Source organism: Zalophus californianus, chromosome 4, assembly GCF_009762305.2.
Source record: "Zalophus californianus isolate mZalCal1 chromosome 4, mZalCal1.pri.v2, whole genome shotgun sequence".
NCBI lineage: Eukaryota > Metazoa > Chordata > Mammalia > Carnivora > Otariidae > Zalophus > Zalophus californianus.
In genome coordinates this window covers 84,556,375-84,580,235 of record NC_045598.1, presented here as the reverse complement: position 1 = coordinate 84,580,235, position 23,861 = coordinate 84,556,375, and the positions used below count along the sequence as shown (strand labels likewise).

Genomic DNA, 23,861 nt, shown 5'->3' with positions numbered 1-23,861 from the left:
ACTTCACCTGTCCATGGGGCGCCTGGGTGGCTCAGTCATTCAGCTCAGGTCATGATCCCAGAGTCCTGGGATCGAGCCCCACATTGGGCTCCCTGCTCAGCGGGAAGCCTGCTTCTCCCTCTCCCACTCCCCCTGCTTGTGTTCCCTCTCTCACTGTCAAAAAATAAAATCTTTAAAAAACAAAAAAACTTCACGTGGTGAAGTGAGAGAGCACATGTAAGGCAGATCGGAACTGAGCTTGGCACACTGAGGTAAATAAATGGTAGCCGCACTATATTATTGCTCAGTTCAACATATTTAACCTCTCTATAGCTTGTAAAGGACAAAAGAATAAACAAAACAAGACAAACAAACAAAAAAAGCCAGGCAGCCATACCCCAGGAATTCAAAGGTGATTAATGCCATAGTGTCTATGAGACCTATTGAATTATATGGTACAAAGGTCTTAATAACAAACAAGGAAAAAGGCACTTGCCCACAAAAACTCCTCACCTGCCAACCTCCCTTTACATAACAGTTCATACTACAGAGATAATAAAACAAACAAGCAAAAAAATCAACATTCTTGACATTTAACCCACTACCAGCCCTGAGTACAAGGGTGATTTCATGGTCTACCCACGAGAGACGAATTCCAGGGAAGTGACTCTTTCTAAAAATGCCTTGGGACATGTTAAAGATGCCCACACCCACGCATACATACTTCCAGGACCTCAAAATGAAACAGCCAGATCCATGGGTACCCACATATATATTTCTCGGAGCAAGTCATTTCAGAAACCTACTGGGGCCAAAACCACACTGCCTCCACACTGACCTGCAATTTGTGGGGCCCATACTTCCTCTTCATAAGGATATCCGCTTGGGCTATAAGGACCCCACATATTCTGAGCTACCTTTTCATCCTTCTGGGTGGCACAAGCCTGTTGTACTCGGGCGAGAAGACAGAAGAATTCTGCCCTATCACATGGGCAGACGGAGTGTTTGATTACATTCTATCAGTTAGATTATAGGGTCGAGGAACTAGATCAAATTACAGTGTAGGAGTCTTCAGGCACTGTAATGCAAGTAAAGGTATGGATGACTGCTGCTTTGCCTTCAGAAAACACCAACTGACAAAAAAAAAGGGTGATCTGATCCTAAAACTTTACCAAAAACTGCCTGGAAGCTCTTGGTAAAGCAGAAGTGCAAAATAATGAAAAGTAAAACCAAAGTGTAAGATAATGAAAGCCGACTGACTCAGAGCCTGTTAGCTCAATCCTGCTATTTATAGTACTGTGGTTTATTCTGTGTCAACACAGTCATAGCTGAATTCGATATGACTAACAGTCTTGGTTGATTCTCTTTAATTGGGTCAGATTAATGTGCCGGCTGCAACCCCATGTGGGAGAACCATTAATCATAAACTAAATGTTGATGTTTTAAGGTAATGCTAAATTCTCTTCCAAATTGGTTGAATTATACACTGTCGTGTCAACCTCTCTTTCCCCTCTGGCTTCCAGGAGAAGCCTATTAACAACAGAGGGCTGAGCCAGCTCAGTCTGTCACTAAAGCAACTTCTAATGAGCTAAGGAACAGCTGAAAGGAGCCTTGGCCTCTAAGTTAGAGATGCTAACTGTTTGTGGTAGTGAAGAGTGAAGACCAGACTTCTTGGGTTCAACTCCCTGTTCTGCCACTTGGTAGCAACGAGATCTTCCGCAAGTTTCTTAGGTTCTTAGCCCCACTAAACCTGTTTCTCCATTCATAAAATAGAGCTAATAATAATACCCATCCTATAGAGTTTTTGATGATTCAATGAGATAATCCACTTAAAGTGAACGGCATATAATAAGGGCTCAATAAATGTCAGCCATTCATAATAACAAATATCAGGCTAAACGAAGTCTTCCTAATAGTTATTTCCTCAAAAACATTCTGACTGACACATACACCAGCCAGGGATTCTCAATCCCAGTACTGTTGACAGTTTGGACTTGATAATTCTTTGTCATGGGTGACTGTCCCGATATGCACTGTAGGACGTTTAGCAGCATTCCTGACTTCTAACCACCATGTAGCACTACCCTAGTTATGACATCCGAAAGTGTCTCCACACATTGCCAAATGTCTCTGGGGTGGGGGTGGGGGGGCAGAGGCAAAACCACCCCAGTCTGAGGACCGCTGTGCTATCAGTTATTAGCTGCCGTTAAGGACACACTATCTTGTCAAATCGCTCTCGACTGAATCAACTATGTCCACCATGTAACTAAATAGTAAATAAATCACACACACCAAAAGCTGCCTTAACATTATTTCCTCCCTTGCCGTGAATTCAACTTTGTGAAGATAAGACAGTGTCTGTCATTTTTACCTCAGGGTTCTCAGTGCCCAGCACACAGTGGCCAATGAATGAACGAACAAATGAATGGTGAATGAATGAAGATACTTTTGAGCTTTTTCACTTTGTGAAGCAACTCTGAGTAGCACTTAGGTTTCCTCATTCTTTGACTCCAGTCAACACACAAAGGAGACAAACACTGATCACACCCCACACACACTCGCAGACCATGAGGGAACACACCAAGCTGGGCCAAGATGGGCCAGGCTCACAGGCACAGGGGAAGGCAGGAGCGCCTTTCCACAGAGTTTCAGGGCACAGAGCCGAAGTCTGAACACCAGATCATCTGCAGGAAAAAGCGCCAAGGGCGTAGCTGGAAAAGTGGTCCAAGTAGGTCAGTAAGCAAGAAGACCTGCAGCAAAATCCTGGGATGAGAGGGGCTGAACGAGTGGAGCCACAGAGCACGACAGAGAAGAGGAGCTCAGAACAGGAAATGGTGTGGAAAAACTCCACAGACAGGCAGAAATGCCTTTGGCTGGATCTGAATTTGTTTCAGGTGACTTGTGATATGGTCATCAAAGGGCCCAAGATGGAATGAGACCTGGCTTATGTCATCCACTGTTTGAATTAATCAGCTTTGTGCCCATTACCATTTTGATCAATATACTCTGCCTTCACCCTGATCATTGATAAACAAACTGAATGAAACTTTTCCTTAGAAAACTAGGCTTAGTTCCCCAGTGGTCCATTAAATGAAGGCATTTAATCATGCAGAGCACAACTTAAATATGCTACAAAAGGACACATAAATCACAAAGTTCAGCAAACAGAAATTTCAAGTGAACATCACTTCACCTATTTTCATATCAATCCCCCAAAATGATGCAACTGTAACAGGTAATTGCATGATGTTTCCGAAGCACACAAATGAGGATTCTTAAATCCCTAGTTATTTGCTACTGAGATATAAATTGGTAAACAAATACATAGCTCTCTCAAGTCAGGTCAGCTCCGTCTACTGTTTTCTGCATTGCCCAATGCACAAGTTAACCATTTGCACAATTTTAATTCAGCTAGAATGTATTTTCTTCTTATCTTTGCGCCCTTTATTATGCAGAGGTATGCAGACTCAGAGGTAATAATAAAACCTTATAGCCCCATGTGAGAAGTTTCTTCTCGGGTCATGTGTTAGGAAAAACTACATGCTTCCCTTAAGGAAATAGTGGGCTTTGGAAGAATGATGGGGGAAGGGAAAGCAGATAACTAATAACCTATCATGTCTCCCTTTTTTCTTTTGCCAGGGATCCTAGACCAAGCCTGAAACTCAATTCTAGTGGCTCACTCGTGTTCTACTTTTACGCCTGGACATGACTTTCTCCTCTAGTTTTTATTTCTCTGGGACTGATTTGTAATTTCTTATTTGAAACTCACGATTTTATGGTATGGGCATATCATAAGGCACCTCAAATATTTTGTGAAATGAGGTGAGGTATGAATAAAAATTAAATAAAACAATGATCAAAATGTTTGTTACGTAAATGACATCCTAAAGTGAGAGGCAGGATCAGCCTTAGTAATCAGTCAAATAGTACAATGGAAAAGACATAAATATTAGAAAACTCAGAATAACATTTGGATTTTGTGAAGTATTCAAGAGCCTGGCTTATAGAGCCACACCATCTAGGTTTGGATCATGGCTATTTACTAATTGTGTGGCCTTGGGGAAGTTAATTAATCTATTTCTTCATTTCTTAAAACAGTTTATTGTGAGAATTACATAAGTTAATATATGTAAAACACTAAGAAAGTTGCCTGGCATATAGTAAGCCCTATTTAATTTTGTTTTACTTATTTGTTTATTTATAAATAATCTCTACACCCAACGTGGAACTTGAACTCACAACCCTGAGATCAAGAGTCACATGCTCTACTGATGAGCCAGCCAGGCACTCCTAAGTGTTTTATATTTTTATTACTTACGTTAATATTAACTTTATTTTATAACTAACTACATTTTCTGAAAGCCATTTTTAATCACAAGAAGTTTGGCCCCAAATTGGGTATATTATATGTGACAGGAAGAAGAGAAACATTTTCATTAAAAAGTCCTCTGAGTTTTGTATTGAATACAGTGTTCATTATTGATTAGGGTATATTTTCTTTACCTACAAAAGTACACTCATCACCATGTACAATGAGTCAAATAAAATATGCAACTTCTGGCATTGGTTACCTAAAGCATCAATGTCTACATTAGAAATGACCAAAACACTGAACAAGTTTCCTTCTTATTTCACAGCCAAAATTCCTAGCACAGTTTACAACCTATGCATCTCTTTCTTGATCCCTCACTGTTCTTAAACACCTGTTTAATGGCTTTTGGTCTAATCATTATAAATATATTTTACTTTGGGAATTTACCAATAATTTCCTCGCTGCAAAATCCAATGGCTTCATCTCAATCAGCATTCTTCCTGGCAAATCTTCAATAGCATTTTCTAAGTGCATAGAAGATACCACAATGACAAGACAGAAAGTCCTGGGCTGGCCTTGATGTAGCTAAGTCACAAGGATTTCAAGAGCTGGTAGAAAAGTATAAACTTGATTCCAGTCACTGAGGTTGTTGAAAGCTGTGTACCAGACTAGTTTGGCAGTGGTGCTGGGTTAGATTGAGGAGAAGAAAACTCAGAGACAGAGACACTATCAGAAAAGCCATGTTGTTATCCAGGCCAAAGTGTCCAGGGCTCAGACTAGGGCATGGACTGAGAGATGGAGAGGAAGGGATTAAATGGTTGATTATATTCAGAATTTAAGGATAATTTCTGGTCCCACAGCATAACTACACTTCAGCGGGTTGACTTGTAAGGTGTCTCCCTAATCACCCTCCATGCCCCCCACCAACTGGCTGTAAATCCCCTGAGCCCAGAGAAGCTTCTCCTTAGCCTGTGCCTAACATAGCATCTAGCCACAAAGGTATGTAAGACATGTCTTTTTAAGTGAAAAAAACTATTAAATGTAAAAATAAGGGAAGATGAACTTGAGTGGACGACAGAGGTAGGGCAATGAGTTTGATTTTATTCAAACTGCATTTGAAGCAACAGAGTAAAATGAAAATGTTGAGCAGATGACTGAAAATATAGGGTTGTTCCTGTAGAAAGAAGCCACAGTTGGACATGAGACATGAGAATCATTAGCTGACATTACCACTCAATGACCTTAGGCTGCCCCCCATTTACATGCAGGAAAGATGACTTTTGCTGTTCAAGTTTCTAGGGGAGACTCTGTAACAAAGTCAGAACAAGCAAAACCACCCAGTTTTCCAGTGGCTATCAAGATTCTTCTCATTGACACTTGCTTCTCTTATAGCAAACAAGAAGCAAAAAGTATACAGGGCAGGCTTCACCGCCTCCTCTACGTTGGTTCTTTCCTTACTTCTCTTTTCCTTCAACATCACCTTATTCTTTTCCTCTTTTATCATATTCCTTGTTTTCTCTTTCCTTACCTGAAAAGCTGTGTCTTTGTCTCAGGTCTAGGACTTCCATTCAGGGAAGAGTAAACCCAGAGCACAGACAGACAAAGGCACAGAGTCTCCTTTCAAGGAGTGGCTCCAGTTTCTCACAGCATCTTGGGGTGGGGCCTGGGAAGACTCCGCGTCCCCTGAAGAACAAGACAGCCTTCATCCCTGCTACTCTGGTGTCTTTTCTAGTCCTGCTTACCACGAGGGAATTAGACTCTTCCGTGGCCTAGATGTCACATTGGTCTGGGCTTGGTGAACTCTGCTTCCATTCTGGATTACTGGATTTGAATACAACATTTTTAAGGAATGTATACTTCCCTGAGGACATGTTCAAGGTTTACAAACGGGGTTGGGGGAGGAGGAGTTAGGGAGTTAGACACAACTATATTGACTATGATTCTAATTTTATTTTAAAAAATGCTTACTGGGCGCCTGGGTGGCTCAGTTGGTTAAGCGACTGCCTTCGGCTCAGGTCATGATCCCGGAGTCCCGGGATCGAGTCCCACATCGGGCTCCCTGCTCAGTAAGGGAGCCTGCTTCTCCCTCTGACCCTCCCCCCTCTCATGTACTCTCTCTCTCTCTCATTCTCTCTCTCTCAAATAAATAAATAAATCTTTAAAAAAAATAAAAAATAAAAAATGCTTACTTATCCATCTCTACTTTAATACTCCCATACAAATCTAAGTCTCGGTGGTGGTTGAACCATGGATGACTTTATTTTTGTATTTTTTTATACTTTCCTGTTTTCCCCAAATTTAATGTTTTATGGAAAAGTCAGCATCTTCACTGTTTGCTTTCTCTCCATCCTTGCTACAACTCAGAGTTGTTTCCAGCTACTCTTCCCCTGCCGGTCCCAGCTCGCTCCCCTGATTCTCTTCCCCTCCCTCTTCCTGCCCAACATAGGCGGCCCCTTCATTGGTACAATACAGAAATGGAGTCCTGCTTGCTGCGGAGAAGATACATTTTTTTTTTAAAGATTTTATTTATTTGATAGAGAGAGACAACAAGAGAGGGAACACAATCAGAGGGAGTGGGAGACGGAGAAGCAGGCTTTCTGCGGAGCAGGGAGCCCAATGCGAGGTTCAATCCCAGGACCCTGGGATCATGAGCTGAGCGGAAGGCAGATGCCTAACGACTGAGCCACCCAGGCGCCCCAAGAAGATACATTTAATATGTCAAAATATCCACTTAGTCTAGGTAGGGCTAGAGGCTTATGCTCTGATTCAGCAGTCACCTGGGGATAAAGAAAATGGAAAGATCAATAAACCATATCTTTAAGAGTTTGGTCCCTATTTATAAAGGCTTTTGGGGCACCTGGGTGGTTCAGTCGGTTAAATGTCCAACTCTTGATTTCAGCTTAGGTCATGATGTCAGGGTCGTGAGATTGAACCCAGGTCGGACTCTGAGCTCAGTGCAGAGTCTGCTTGAGATTCTCTATCTCCCTCTCCCTCTGCCCCTGCCTCCACCCCCTGCATGCACACACTCTCTCTAAAAATAAATGAAAGAAAAAGAAAGAGAGAGAGAGAGAGAGAGAGAGAGAGAAAGAAAGAAAAAAAGAAAGAAAGAAAGAAAGAAAGAAAGAAAGAAAGAAAGAAAGAAAGAGAAAAAGAAAAGAGAGAGAAAGAAAAAAGAAAGAAAGAAAGAAGAAAGAAAGGAAGGAAGGAAGGAAGGAAGGAAGGAAGGAGGGAAGGAAGGAAGGAAGGAAGGAAGGAAAAGAAAGAAAGGAAAGAAAGAAAGAAAGAAAGAAAGAAAGAAAGAAAGAAAGAAAGAAAGAAAGAAAGAAAGAAAGAAAGAAAGGAAGGAAGGAAGGAAGGAAGGAAGGAAGGAAGGAAGGAAGGAAGGAAGGAAGGAAGGAAGGAAGGAAGGAAGGAAGGAAGGAAGGAAGGAAGGAAGGAAAGACAGACTCTGCTTCTCTTTTATGGGAAATTTGTCATTCCTGCTGTTAGCTTGCCTTAATAACATCAAAGAGACTTCACAGAATCAGAACTTATAGTCTTTGAGAATCTTAATTATTAAAGAACCTCTTAGGCTACAAGTTCATGACCATTCAGGATCTCCATCTTGGTAGAAGTGAGCAAAGAAAACAGTTGTTGGGACACCTGGGTGGCTCAGTCATTAAGCGTCTGCCTTTGACTCAGGTCATGATCCCAGGGTCCTGGGATCGAGTCCCACATTGGGCTCCTTGCTCAGCGGGGAGCCCGCTTCTCCCTCTGCCTGCCGCTCCCCCTGCTTGTGCTCTCTCTCTCTCTGACAAATAAATAAATAAAATCTTTTTAAAAAATAAAAGTTAATTAAAAAAAGTTGTCTACATTGATGGAGCCTTATAACAGAAGTCTTGAATTCTTTATTATTCATATTATAGCCAGATTCCTTCATGCTAATCCTCCTTTTTAACAGATAATTGCTTAAAACATAATGGTAAAAAGGATTAGGAAGAAGACATTTTCACTACTCACAGACAATATGACTGCCCAAATAGAAGACACAAAAGAATCTACAGACACATTATTAGAATTAATAATGGTACAGATCTGGACCACAAACAGGATGCAATCAATTCTTTCAGAGGAGGCAAGGTAAGTTTTTCAGCCTTGCATTGGATCAGCCTGCCTGGGAAAGTATGTCAACTGGGTCCCTCATTCAATAAGAATTCCATGAGATAACAAAAAGAAAACACTATATGGTGCTCCCTTTCTGCAGTAGACTTCAGCTCTGTGTCCAGGTCTTCTTGTCTGTGTGGTTTCCTGAGTGCTCTCCTGGCTTAACCTGTAACTGCTCCATGACCCCTGACTCTCACAAACTTTTTCCCACTATGTGATTGGAGAGAAGCCTGCCATTTTCTATTGCGCTTCATTCCTGGCCTTTTCTTGAACCTGGTTTACTTACTCTCGGTTTCTCCTTAACTCAATGATGCCATCTATCTGCTACCTCTCAGAGTGAGAAGTCCTCCACAAAACAGAAAGGCCCGTGGTATGGAAAGGGCAAAAGGGCCATCAGAATAACTATACTCCCAAGGGTGGGGTCCCTTAGCCAAGTGGAATGCCAAAGACTCTGCTTAATACTTTAAATCTGCACGTCTGTTTAGCGAGCATGCATAACTGGGAGATTTAATAACTATACAAAGCCAACTGAATGATGTGAAGTGCACTCGAGAAAAAACCTCAACTATGGAGTGTTTGTGCCTCAGAATCCCCACTATGCAATATACGTCAGTTGTCTACATAAACCTAAACAATGTGTGTTGGAGTGGACAAGGCGGGTGCCAGAAAAGTAAGGGAAAGTGGAAAAAGGCAGGATTCCAGGCTCCTGGTCTTCGATAGGAAAACCTTTCCCCTTTGTATTCTCTGGTGGTGACAGCGAAGAAGGGAAATCTGAGACACAGCAAGAGTGAGATGAGACACCATGCCCTATTTTAACTCAAAGGCTCCTTAGGAATTTAGTGTCATCCACTCTTCATATACCCCACTTCGGAGCCACTAACTTCGGACAGAACTCCAGTTTCTCATCACTGGACACTCTTTTTCCCTGACAGGAAGTCCACTGAGGACATTCACAGGATTCATCTGATAAGCAGCCCTTGGGGGGCAGGCCCCAAAGACTGCCTTCAGTTTGGGAAACCTTACATCTTCACCATGAAGTCTCATTTCACCTGAAGTAATCATTGCCTTATCCGTCATTATTCAATTGAGGAATATACTGGTTATTTTAATTTTTTTTTGCCCAAAGAAACAGAATTATTCTCATGACTTTTATCTCAACGTTGTGATTTTATGTTTTCTGCAAGTATCATCTGAATGTTTTCACTTAGTTTATAACAGAAACAGGATCCTAATAAAACATACAAAGAATTTTAGAGTTGAAGAGAATATCAGAGATTCTAGTCTTCTTTATTCTATAAAAGAACTTAAGTCTAGAATAAATATTTCAACTTAAGTAATACTTCTGTAAAAGCTCAAAGATATTTTTCCCATGAAAAAGCCAAGGCTCTGAGGGCTTAGTCATTTCACCTAAAACCAGCAACGAATAATGATGAAGCTAGTGTTCAAACTCAGATCTGTTTGTCTCCACTGGTTTTAGAGGGAGCTGTGATACCATCATGGAAGAGCAATCTGATACCAGCACCCATTTTGTTGTGTAGCCTTTCTCATGCAGATAGAGACCTGTTCTGTATACCTAGATTGGTAACGTGAGTGCAGTGATGTGCTACATTTTGAATCAATGCTAACCAAAGGCAAAAAGGGTTTTGGGTTGTGTTTCTGGAATCTGATCCTGTTGACAACAGAATAACAACTTGCACCCGTATTTCCCCTCAGTCTTACTTGAATTCTTCCTAGATTTTTCCTCAGCCTTGGAGCCTCCTGTAAATCCAAAGCAGTGTTCTTTACACCATATTAATGTGGACCACCTAAATAAGGATCACTCATTTGGGGCCCTTTTAAAAATACAGTTAACTTTTAGGGTGCCTGGATGGCTCAGTTGGTTGAGCATCCGACTCTTGGTTTCGGCTCAGGTCATGATCTTGCAATCGTGGGATCAGCCCCGCGTTTGGCTCTGTGCTGAGTCAGCTTCAGATTCTCTCTCCCTCTCCCTCCCGCTCACCCTCTCTCTCGAATAAATAAATAAAATCCTTAAACAAAAACATTTTGGGGCTCCTGGATGGCTCAATTGGTTAAGCATCTGTTTTTGGCTCAGGTCATCATCCCAGGGTCCTGGGATCAAGCCCCCACATTGGGCTCCCTGCTTGGCGAGGAGCCTGCTTCTCCCTCTCCCTTTGCCGCTCCCCCTGCTTGTTCTCTCTCTCTCATAAATTTTAAAAAATCAAACCTTTAAAAAAATACAGTTAACTTTTGAACAACAGGGGTGGGGATGGGGTTAGGGACACTGGCTTCCTCCTATGCAGTTGAAGATCCATGTATAACTTTGACTCCCCAAAAACCTGACTACTAATAGCCTACTGTTGACCAGAAGCCTTACTGATAACAGAAAGTCAATTAACAAATACTTTGTATGTTATATGTATTATATACTATATTCTTACTAATAAAGTAAGCTAGAGGGGAAAAAATGGTATTAAGAAAGTAATAAGGAGAGGGAGACAAACCATAAGAGATTCTTAATCTCAGGAAACAAACTGAGGGTTGCTGGAGTGGTGGGGGGGTGGGAGGGATGGGGTGGCTGGGTGATAGACATTGGGGAGGGTATGTGCTATGGTGAGCGCTGTGAATTGTGTAAGACTGATGAATCACAGACGTGTACCCCTGAAACAAATAATACATTATATGTTAATTTAAAAAAAGAAAGAAGGAAACAAAATACATTTACAGTCCTGTATTTATTGAAAAATATCTGAGTATTGGGGTGCCTGGGTGGCTCAGTCGTTAAGTGTCTGCCTTCGGCTCAGGTCATGGTCCCAGGGTCCTGGGATCAAGACCTGCATCAGGCTCACTGCTCTGCAAGAAGCCTGCTTCTCCCTCTCCCACTCCCCCTGCTTGTGTTCCCTCTCTCGCTGCCTCTCTCTCTGTCAAATAAAAAAGGAACAATATCTGAGTGTAAGTGTACCTGTGCAGTTCAAACCCGAGTTGTTAAGAGTCAGCTATATACAGTTTCCTGGGTCCCTCCCAGAATTACCCAGTCAGAATCTCCAGGGCAGAGGGATGGACTGGGAGTTTGCATTTTATGTCTCCCTGAAGATGCTGATGTTCACAGAAGTTTGAGAATCACTAAGATTATAGAGAAATATCATCGGCTGAGACTGCAGCAGTCTGGGCCTGGGTGGTTTGAAAATAGGAGAACTGAAATCAGGATTAAAATAGAGCAGCCTCCAACCAATCCTTTCTTAGTCAGGAAACTGCAATCTTTCAGGAATGCAGTTTAAAAATTATCTTCACTGGCCTTTATAATTTATTTCAATGTATTATTCCAGATACATAACATGGAAAGTGGGAAAAAACTGAAACAGCAGTATGTATACACACTACCCTATAACCCATTAGACAGTGTTTAACGTTTTGAGACATTACCTTCTAGTTTTTCTCTTTCTTTTCTTCCTTTTCTTTCTTTCCTTCTTTAAAGAAAGCTGCCTTTTCCTAATGTAAGGATGACTTAGAAATGAGCTTCTTGGTCAGAGCGATATTGCGTCACACTTCCATCAGTATAATCATAGTTACACATGCAGAAGCATTGTGGTCAGGGAAGGCAAATCCATACCCTGAATAAGTTCCTTCCAGTGAGGACAAATTGCTGCCTCCATTGTGATCAACCTGCCATGAGGTGGTTTTTTTGGTCTTTCTTGGGGAAAGGTGCTGTACAGAGGGCTCAGTGTCAGTTTCTGTTATCGGCAGGTTAGTGACTCAGCAGTGAGAACAGCCAGCCCAGCCTTGGCGAGGAAAGTTCATGTTGCTGAGCCCACGCATAACCTCATCCCCACCACTGTGGCTGCTGAGCAAGCACTAAGATAACTGCCAAAAAAGGCTTACTGTCATACACAGGCCAGTTCATTTTGTCCGCCTGGTTATTGAAAGTCTTCTCTCTGTGGATGCTCTCTTGTCTCGTATTCACGTGGGGCACCATTTTTTTTTCACACTTTATGCTCATTCTGAAAGTCTCATCCACATGCCTCTTCCCCTATCTTCTTCATTACCATCTGCCTAATCTTTGTTTTCTGAGTTCCCAACACTTCAGCCAAACTGCCAATCACTGTCAGAGTGGACAACCAAATGTATTGCTCCAAGTTCTGTGCCCTGGGAGGATCTCACATCAATACTGTCTCACTGGACCATTCCAGAATGGGACTGAAATGCTGCTTCAAGGTGATGCCAACACATCGTGCAAAACTATCTGTAAATGAGGCCTGAGCTTTTTCTTCCTCAGGAAACTGCCACCTCCCTCCCCGCAAGGTCATAGGCTGGTAAAGAGGCAGTGACGTAGCAGGAGTAGGTGTGCGGGAGATGGAACCACCTCTTGTGCAACGAGCTTCTACCTTAGGAGCTAACCTCAATCTGCATCTGATCTCACTAATGCCGTCTCCACTTGATGTTGGATTGCTGATGCCTTCAAACAACCTTGTATCTTGGTGGGTCAGAAAACATCCAGTTCTTCATGGGAAGCTTAGGTTACATGGTTTCCAAATGTCCCAGATCAGAAGTTCATTCTCTACCAAGGTCCAGTAGCAAACCAAGAGCGGTTTCTGAAAAAATATTTATCTATTCCAAAACCCTAACGGCCGGTGTTTCTGCTAGCATGACTTTTGTAGGCAGCCTCTAAAATGGCCTCCAATGATCCCCACCTCCCACTTTCCATGCCCTTGAGTCATCCTGGCCCCTTCAGTATCAGCTGGACTAGTGGCTTGCTTCTCATTAATAGAATATGGCAGAAATGATGGGATAGCACTTCTGGGATTAGGTTCTAAAGACACTGGCTTCCATTTTGGGGGCTTTCCCTTGCTTTCTCTCCCTCGCTTCCTCTCTCTCTCCACTCACACGGAGAACACAAGCTGCCTCGTTGTGAGAAGTCCTGTGGGAAGGCCCAAGTGGCACAGCAAGGAACTGAAGCCCTGTTTGAAGGCTGCCAACAATCATGAGTGAGGTTGAAAGTGGATACTTAACTCCATTCAAGTCTTGGGATGACTTGTAGCTCCACCCAGTGGCTTGGCATGACTGCAAACTCATAAGATACCATGAGCCAGAACCACCCAGCTAAGCTGGTCCTATATTCTTGACAAACAAAAATTATGAAATAATGTTCATTGTTTTAAACTGCTAAGTTTTGAAACAACCTGTGATGCAGCAACAGATAAATATAATGACTATCTGCAGACTTACAGATGTTTTACACAATATTGCTTCTCATCAGGGAACTCACTTCTCAGCTAAAAAGAATATACTGATAAGGTCATTCCCATCGAGTGTGCTGGTCTTGCCAGGTAGGACATCCCTTAGAAGGAGGAGAGCTGAAGATCCAGTTACAGTGCCAGTTAGGAAACAATACTCTGAAAGGTTCAAGCCCTATCCTATAGGATGTAGGCTATTCTTCGGACCAGAGCCTGGTACAGGGTACTCTTCCTTCCACAGCCAGGATACGTGGACCACAGGGTAGCAGTGAGTGGCTCCTCCACTCTACTACAGTTCATCACAATCTCCTAAAGTTTGTTTCCCATCCCGGAAACTCAGATTGTTGTTGGGTTAGAGGTTTTAATCCCCCCAAGGAGAAATGCTTCCGCCAGAGGTCATGACAATGGCGCCAAAGAATTGGAAGATGAGACTTCATGCCACGGAAATAACAAAGGAGGGATCATTGCTTTTGCTGGGGCAACTGCTCCCAATTACTAAGGGTAAACTGAGTGGCCGTTCTAACCCTGGACACAGACAAGGGCTATGTCAGGAGCCCAAGAGCTTCTCTGAGGCACTCTGAGTATTCTCAAATCCAGTAGTAGTAAAAGTTAAGGCAAAACTACAGCAACACATGAGACAGGTCACAAAGGTTTAGACCCTTTGGAAAGGAGGGTTTGGATGACCTCCACCAGGAAAAGAGCCCCAACTGGCTGCAGTGCCCATTGAGGGTAAAGGGAACGGAGTGTATAGCAGACATGAGCACACAGGACTGCAGCAGTTGTGAAAATGTTCTTCCTTATTTGTCATGTATGTATTGACATACATTTACTTACCTTTCCCCTCCCCCTCATCATCCCTCTTTAGTTTGAATAAGGACTCTTCTTGGTGATTAACTTTACAATTTACTCTATATGTTAGAGAATATTCAGATGGGATTCAATAAAATAGAAAATAACATCACTCAGAAATGGCTACGGTGACTGCTGGGACTTTGGGCCTCTCTTTTGAGGAAGAAGATGGAAAAAACTCTGTAAAAGGGATGGGTTGTATCTTGCTAGGCAAAAGCAAAAAGACGTCAATGTTGTTGTAAGACAGAAACACGTAAATGGGTAATGAATGACCAAAACCATAGATCTTGCTATTTACAGTCTCTCAGCTCCTACTACACCTTTCAAAACTCTGTCCAACTCTGTTTTCACATGTAAATTATAATTTCCAGACTCCTATGCCTGCTGGCTTCTGATTAGGTTCTGCAAAAGAGAAACCTGGGTGGAGCGTGGAAGACAAACGAGAGAAAAAAACTCTTCCTTCTAGTTTCTATCAGGATCGCTCCAGCAACAGCAGCAGCAAACCACGGCCCCCAGCCTCTCTCAGCTGGCCCTGCCCCATACTCTGCAGCGCCTCCTTGGCAGTAGAAATATTAGCCTCACTGTGCTCCCTCACCTGCAGGGCCAAGCCGCAGGCACCTGTCTGGGGGCATCCCTCTCCCTTGAGAGTCTGAGTACCACCTGCAATGCTCCTGCCTTCTCATCACCAGCTAAACTGTACCCCTTCTTAAGAGAACTGATCATCAGCCCCAAGAGAACACCTCCTTCAAACTCATAGGCTCTGGCGACATCAGTTGCATTAGTCAGGGTTCTCCAGAGAAAGAGAACCGGTATATTTTATACACACACATACAAGGGGGCGGGGGAGGGAGAGAGAGATATCTACAGAGGCTGAGAAGTCCCACAATCTGCCATCTGCAGGCTGGGGACCCAGGAAAGCCAAGGTGTAGTTCAAAGGCCTGAGAGCTAAAGAGCCAATGGTATAGATTCCAGTCTGGGTGAGAAGACCTAAGAACTAAGAGCACTAAGGGCAGAAGATTGATGTCCTGGGTCCAACAGTTAGACAGAGAGGGAATTCAACCTTCCTTTGCCTTGTTGTTCTATTCAGGTCTTTAGTGGGTTAGACAAGGCCCACCACATTGGGAAGGACCCTCTGCTTTACTGATTCACTAATTCAGATGCTAATGTCTTCTGGAAATACCCTCACAGATACAGAAATACTCTTTTACCAGTTACCTGGGCATCAAAATTTTTCATCATAAGTTTCAACAGTTACAGCAAAGAATCTCATTTTGTTTTATAAATATGGCCATTTTCAAATAAAACTATTCCATCATTCTCAAATTTGTCCGCCGGACTCTAAATGCTATAGCTATTTGATATCCACTATCCCCATTAGAAGAAATACATTCCAATTCCCTCATAATTTTATATTTTTATGCTTAAAAGTTCACCTTGTCCTATTTCTCTGCAATAAAAATACGCATATTAATTTGCATTGCTTTAAAACATTCAGTAAACACAAGACTCTTAAAAGCATTTTAAATTTCTCCCGGCTTGATTAATTACAATTAGTATTACTACAGAGTTGAGCATTACAAATGTGTTTTCAAGTATTAAATATAAAAGTAAAATTTTATGGATGTAGATCTCTTAATGACATTGATGCTGGGGTTTTTTTGTTTTGTTTCATTTTAAGATTTATTTAGGGCCTCCTGGGTGGCTCAGTCGGTTAAGCATTTGCCTTCAGCTCAGGTCATGATCCTGGGGTCCTGGGATCGAGTCCCATGTCAGGCTCCCTGCTCAGTGGAGAGCCTGCTTCTCCCTCTCCCTCTCCCCCTCCCCCCCGCTCGTGTGCTCCTCTCTCTCACTCTCTCAAATATATCAATAAAGTAAAAACAAATAAAAAATATTTGAGAGAAAAAGAGAGAGAGAGAGGAGGGAGGGGCAGAGGGAGAGGAAGAGAGAATCCCGAGCAGGCCTGACACTCAGCACAGAGCCCCGACTCAGGGCTCAATCTCACCACCCTGAGATCATGACCTGAGCCTAAATCAAGAGTCAGACGCTCAACTGACTGAACCACTCAGGCTCCCCAATGCTGGTTTTGTTGTTTTTTGGTTTTTGGTTTTTTTTTTTTAAAGAAAGCTCTATGTCCAACTTGAGGCTTGAACTCACAACCTCGAGATCAAGAGTCACATGCTGTACTGACTGAGCCAGCCAGGTACCCCAGACTGATGTTTTTTTTTATTTTAAGATTTTATTTATTTATTTGACAGAGAGAGACAGAGCAAGAGAGAGAACACAAGCAGGGGAGTGGGGGAGGGAGAAACAGGCTTCCCGCAGAGCAGGGAGCCCCATGCGGGGCTTGATCCCAGGACCCGACCTGAACTGAAGGCAGACGCCTAATGACTGAGCCACCCAGGCGCCCGTGATGCTCTTTTTAATGAGATCATGTATCTATGGTACCGAGATGAGGCAGAGCTCACTGGAAATCAATTGCAAAACAGGTTATCAAACAAGTGTGGGGCTTAAAATATATATATTAATAATTATGTGCATATTTACAGAATGTTAAAAATATATAGATGCTAAAACACACTCCATATGGTAGAAATGAATAGAAAGCAAAGAAGTAATTGATAACTCCTACTAAGCAATAACCTCCCAAAGTTTAAAAAAAAAAACAAGATTTAAACTTTCTAGTAACCTCTGGCAAAGCTAATGAAAATATTTCTCCTAATAATCAGAAAAATGTTTTATTTAAAGATGTAAGGTTGATTTGTAGAAAGTAAACACTGATGCTTTCACCTTACTTAAAATCATGCAAATATATTTTATAAGATGCAAGTTTATATCTTAGTTTGAGTAGGGTTTCTGGAGACTAATATTTCAAATTGTCCCTTTATTTGGTGCCTTGGAGATTTTCTTATACTCTGGGGAATGCACTGTTGTAAAAATAGGATGGATAAAAAATACACTTTTCTTTTGTAAAGAGGAAAAATGGCAGTTGTGAGAAAGAAGCTAAAAAGGAGACCTTACAAAGTCCTACCTTGACAGCAGACAACTCAATTTTAGGAGGAAGTACATATTTTAGCAGAGAAATTTAGAAACAAATTCTCTAAAAACTGTCATCTGCAAACTTGAATTTCATGGGAAGGCTCTGTGAACTCAAGTGGTTATAAATACACCCATTTGAAGGCTACTGGTTTAAAGAATATTCTTAATGACTATTGTGCATATAGCATCAAATCAACAGAATTACTTGTATGAAGAGGTCTTAAAAAACGGAAGAAAGAAATATCTGAAAGAGACTTTTAGACATAGAAGTAAAAACAGAAATACAACTTCCAACTCAAGGACAAGAGTCTGTCTTCCTCAACATTACTGCCAGCCCTGCCTATCACAATGACTAGCACATTGTAGGAGCTTAATGGATAGCGAATGATAGCATATAAGCAAAGAAAATCTAAAAAGAGCAGGAAGGGGTCACCTGGCTGGTTCATTGGGAAGAGCATATTGACTCTTGATCTCAGGGTCGTGAGTTCGAGCCCCATGTTGGGTGTAGAGAGAACTAAAAACATAAACTTTAGGGGCGCCTGGGTGGCTCAGTTGGTTAAGCGACTGCCTTCGGCTCAGGTCATGATCCTGGAGTCCCGGGATCGAGTCCCACGTCGGGCTCCCTGCTCGGCGGGGAGTCTGCTTCTCCCTCTGGCCCTCTCCCCTCTCATGCTCTCTCTCTATCTCATTCTCTCTCTCAAATAAATAAATAAAATCTTTAAAAAAAAACATAAACTTTAAATAAACAAACAAATAAATAAAGTAGGAAGCCATTAAGACAACAGAAATCAAATTAGAAAGGCAGTGTAACTGGCAACAAAACTCTAACAGACTTAGTAAAGAAAATGCACAGTCATAGCATTATTAAGATTATGAAAGAAAAAAAATAAAACCAACAATAAGGGGGAAAAAACAGAGAAATACAATTTTATTTGGGAAAAATAAATAGAAATTCAAAGCACTTCTAGGACTTCGCAAAAATTCCTTTGCAGTTGTCCCAACTTCATTTTACCTGAGATGAGGCTCAACAATAGTGACACACCAAAGCCAAGATTAATCATAAAGTCATCATGTACACAGCTGACCTTAAATCTCTCATTACAAAATTCCCAATTTCATTTTTTTTAAGATTTTATTTATTTATTGGAGAGACAGAGAGCAAGTGCACACACAAGAGAAAGCAAGAGCAGAGCGGAGGGGCAGAGGGAGAGGGAGAAGCAGACTCCCCACTGAGCAGCATCCCAGGACCCCAGGACCCCAGGATCATGACCTGAGCCGAACGCAGTCGCTTAACCTTAACAGGAGCCTCCAAAATTCTCAATTTCTGTGTTCCAGCCTACCTATTTAACACTGCCGCACACCCTGCCAGAAGCAGCAAGGATCATGTTACCCTAAACACCCATCAAATTTATCACAATCCCTCCAAAAACTTTGTTATACAGATGAGTTTATAAAATTTATCTACTTCATCAGAACATAAATAGCAAGCAATATTATCATCACATCTTTAGAGCAAATTTAACCCAACTGTCCAAAGCCACAAAAATCAGTGGTATCATAATCATGATTATATACATGGGAGTAATTTTTTTTCATTACACTGTTCTATACAGACTAATTCAGCACTTTCTGAATGTATTATAATACCACCCCCTGGATCTATATCTTGGACTATGTTTTGTTTTTTTTTAAAGATTTTATTTATTTGACAGAGAGAGGGAGAGAGACAGCGAGAGAGGGAACACAAGCAGGGGGAGTGGGAGAGGGAGAAGGAGGCTCCCCATTGAGCAAGGAGCCCGATGTGGGGCTCGATCCCAGGACCCTGGGACCATGACCTGAGCCGAAGGCAGATGCTTAACGACTGAGCCACCCAGGCGCCCCTGTATCTTGGACTGTTTTAATCATCCCTGGATAAAGTCCAAAACAGAACCAAGTTTAAAAGACTTCCTCAGTGTATTACAGGACAGCATAGTTAGCATAAAACCAGTTTCATCTGAGTCACAACCTCAACTGCCTGCAGGGACCAGGAAGTAATCTAAATGTGGAAGCAGACTAGGTATAAGATAAAGTGTGATGAAAAGCACACTCTGTTCTAAAGGTGCTCAATTATTTTTTAATTAGATTCTGAGTCTGTTGAATGTTTTGAAAGCCAAACAAAACCATATCGAGGCTGAATTTGGACAAATTTACTAGGGTTCAAATTTTGCAATCCTCATTGTTTGGCTTTCAAAACATTCCACAGATTCAAACAAGTGCCCATTGTGAAGAAGGTACACATAATTCGAATAAGAAAATGCTTATTAAATGTTATTGTTGACACAAGTACTTGGGCAAAAAGTTGTCTCATCATACTTTACATGAGGTTTTGGTAAAGTGATTAGAACAAGACCCAAATTACAGACCAAATCTACATCCCTGACTTAATCTATTATATAAGAAAGAAAAACACACTTCAGGTGGAAAGAGTACTCTATTTCAATACTTTAATATTTAAATCAGCTATCATACATATCCATCAGCTCTTAATATATTTCATTGTCCTTATCTCAGGAGACAAAGTGAGATTAATTTGATGAAGCATTCTCAGCAAATCTACAACACTCTGTACTTCATCTCCATATTTATGTCAGGTCCTTTAATAAGTTACTTCTTATTCATTGTTTTCTAGTATTTATGAATTAGTGCAATACATCATTGAGGTATTATTTAAAAGGCAAATACCCTATAGATACGGATTTGTCATTCCAATTCCTTGGCACTCAATAATGTAAGTGTCTTTAGATGCATCTTCTTCATCTTCTGATTTCTTCACAGAGAATTTAGCCTGAAACCAGAAAAGTATTTAGTACAGAAGTAATATGAGGAGGGATGGAGGGACAGAGGGAGAGCCCATAAATCCAACTTAAAAAGGCAGGTAGTTAGTATCAAACTTATTTTATTGAAGCAGCTAGAGGCACAAAGATCAAATGACTCATGAGAAATTCAGTAGCCTGGATATAAAATATTTTGCTCCAGAACCATGACTCTTGTTCAGAAATAATACTTATACAGTTCTGTCAGAATGTATAGCCTGGGCCCCACTCTATATCCACTGAATCAAAATCCCCAGGAAATTTGCAGGCTAGGCAATTACCATTTTTAAAATCTCAACTGTTAGCTGTAACATACCTTCACTACCTACTTCCTAAATTTTTTCTAAAACATGACACTGAAGCGTTTATACTTCTCTTATTTTGTCAAGTATCAAGTTTTTAATTTCCCTCAAATTTTTCTTACCAATTTAATTCCCTAAATACACTATTCAAAAAAAATCTGGTTCAGAGAAGGAAGGTAGGGGGAGGCCCTTCATCTTTATTGGGCTTAACATTGTATTTTTCACTTGTTAATTAATTCAAGTTTGGCTTTGAAATATAGGATCTCTATTACTGTATTCTGGAAACTTTTTTTTTTTAAGATTTTATTTATTCATTTGACACACAGAGAGAAAGCACAGGTAGGCAGAGTGGCAGGCAGAGAGAGAGGGAGAAGCAGGCTCTCCAATGAGCAGGGAGCCAGACGTGGGGCTCGATCCCAGGACCCGGGGATCATGACCTGAGCCAAAGGCAGCCGCTTAACCAACTGAGCCATCCAGGAGCCCCTGGAAACATTTTTTTTTAAAGCTACTGTGTTGGGGTGCCTGGGTGGCTCAGTCGTTAAGCGTCTGCCTTCAGCTTGGGCCATGATCCCAGGGTCCTGGGATTGAGCCCCAAGTCGGGCTCCCTGCTCGGCGGGAAGCCTGCTTCTCCCTCTCCCATTTCCCCTGCTTGTGTTCCCTCTCTCGCTGTGCTCTGTCAAATAAATAAAATCTTAAAAAAAAAAAAAAGCTACTGTGTTTCTAACAAAACAATTAAAATCAAAACAACTGAGTGGACTAAATTTGTAGCAAAGGGATTTCAAGTGTGCCTAAAACCTTAGGATTCTATGAAACACAATTTGAAAACCATCGTTCTATGGCCCTGTTAAATAGTAATAGTCACAAATTATTCCAGTTTCAGTATTATGTGGCAGTGTACTGATACATAGTAGATACTGAAAATTATTGTTGAATGAATAAACGCTGAATTCTGAGCTATATAGCCAAATTATTTATATTATTGCATATGGGTATATATATTTTTAACATTGTAAGCATTATACAAACATGAAACATGGGAGCAGTCAAGGAAATCATTTCTAACCTATATATAAACATATTGAAAACTAAAAAATTTAAAGCTGGAAGGAGTCTTAAGGGACTATGCACCAGTCTGATTTTACAGATCAGTTATCTGCACTGAGGCACAGCAAGATAAAGCAGCTCACCCAAAGTCCCTCAGTTAAAATACAACAAAGCTGAACAAGAAACCAGAGCTATAAATGCCAAGTCACAGCACTTTTCACTGTGTACTCACTTCAGATAACATGTCAGTGTCTATTATATGCAAAGTACTATAAAAGGGAAGACTAAATGAATACAACTTGGTCCTTAACTCTCAAGGAGATCATAGTCTACAAAGAAAGACAACAATTACAAATACAGCATTAATGGAAAAATAAAAAATACAGTTAACTATTTCTCGACATCAAATATAATTTGCCTTTAATTCCTATTAGCCTTTTCCTACAATTGAACCAAAATTTATCTATGCTTTTTTGCCCCTTTTTTTTAAAAAGACTATTTATTTATTTTAGAAAGAGAGAGAAAGAGCACAAGCAGGAGGGACACAGGGAGAGGGAAAGAGAATCTCAAGCAGACTCTGCTGAGTGCAGAGCCTGATGTGGGGCTCAATCTCACAACCATGAGATCATGACCTGAGCCAAAACGAAGAGTCGGACACTTAAGTGACTGTGCCACCCAGGTGCCCCTTACCTATGCTTTCTATAATAAGAAAAAAGATGTATGTTAATAAAAATCAGACAAATAACTGTTGGGAGTAGAGCAACAGTGACTTTGTGCTTAGTACACTTCTACAGTAGTTATTTTTTTTAAATAGTATGAGTTACTTTTATAATTTTTAAAAATACTTAAGGTCAGCACCTTCATAAAATTCTGAGTTATAAATTTTATATCACTTTATGAAATTACAAAGACTACAGCAAAATGGAACTATGCAACATTACTGAAAAAGGCAAGAAATGGAGTTGTATGCGTTAAGTGTAAAAAAATACAAAGAGGAAAATACCTAAATGTCAACAGTGGTTTTACGGGCAAAAGGGAATTATGGCAGCTTTTTTTCCCAAATTTTCTATAAGGAAATTATATTAGTTCCAGATGAAATATACATGTTAGTCACTTTTTTAAATTAAGAATGCTGTAGAAAAGGTACAAATATGAGCTTATACAATACTAAATCCTATTTCACTAAAAACTGTAAATCTAGTCTTAGAAAAGAGGGTTGGTATTAAAATTTCAGCAACTATCCCATTCTACCACAGAATCACAAGAAAATGAAACATTTAAAATGTTATATAAATATTCAAGTTTATGGCCAACTATAAATCCCTTATGATTTGATTTCATAGTTCTCATCGAAACATCTTTATTCTGTAAGGCAGTACCACATGTGGGCTCTGATGTATGCTTTCCTGGGTTTGCTCAAAGTACAGTTCTGCCACTAAGAAACTATATGGTCTTGAGCAATTAACTGAATCCCTCTACCTCACTTTACTCATATGCAAAATGAAGAATAATAATAAACAGCCATCTAAAATGGTTATGCAGAGGGACACCTGGGTCGCTCAGTCAGTTGAGCGTCTGACTCTTGAATTCGGCTCAGGTCGTGATCTTGGGTTCGTGGGATCGAGCCCCATGTGAGGCTCCACACTTGGGAGGGGAGTCTGCTTGAGATTCTTTCCCTCTCGCTGTGCCCCTCCCCCTAGCTCTTGTGCTCTAATAAATAAATGAATCCTTGAAAACAAATAAAAATGCGGTGCCTTGGTGGCTTAGTCAGTTAAGCATCTGCCTTTGGCTCAGGTCATGATCTCAGGGTCCTGGGATCGAGCCCTTCATCAGGCGCCCTGCTCAGCGGGGAGCCTGCTTCTTCCTCTGCCTCTGCCTCTCCCCTTGCCTATGCTCTCTCTCAAATAAATAAATAAAATCTTTAAATGAATAAATAATAAAATGGTTATGCAGAATAAGATGATGCAGGTAAATTGCTGAGTTAGCTCAATGTCTGCCACACAGGAAGTACTAGGTGAGTGATAGCAATTATGATTACCATTAAGTTTTCTGTTTATTACAATCTGACCCAAAACTGGTTACAATAAAAATCAGTTATTCTTTCTAATGGAATACT

General features: G+C 41.1%; 1 protein-coding gene across 5 annotated transcripts in view; it reads right to left on the bottom strand.

Moving 5' to 3' along the window:
* Nucleotides 1-6,887: 6,887 nt before the first annotated feature.
* The window catches only part of RTCA (RNA 3'-terminal phosphate cyclase), a 37,014-nt gene continuing 20,040 nt past the window's right edge, over nt 6,888-23,861 (bottom strand). For 4 of the 5 annotated variants that reach the window (XM_027571932.2, XM_027571939.2, XM_027571916.2 and 1 more), the window contains one exon: nt 19,999-20,371. In XM_027571932.2, coding sequence (XP_027427733.1) covers nt 20,270-20,371 — 102 coding nt within the window. In that variant the 3' untranslated portion in view covers nt 19,999-20,269. Of the gene's footprint in view, nt 7,069-19,998; nt 20,372-23,861 lie in introns of those variants that run through there. The other variant, XM_027571924.2, reaches the window with a different exon arrangement.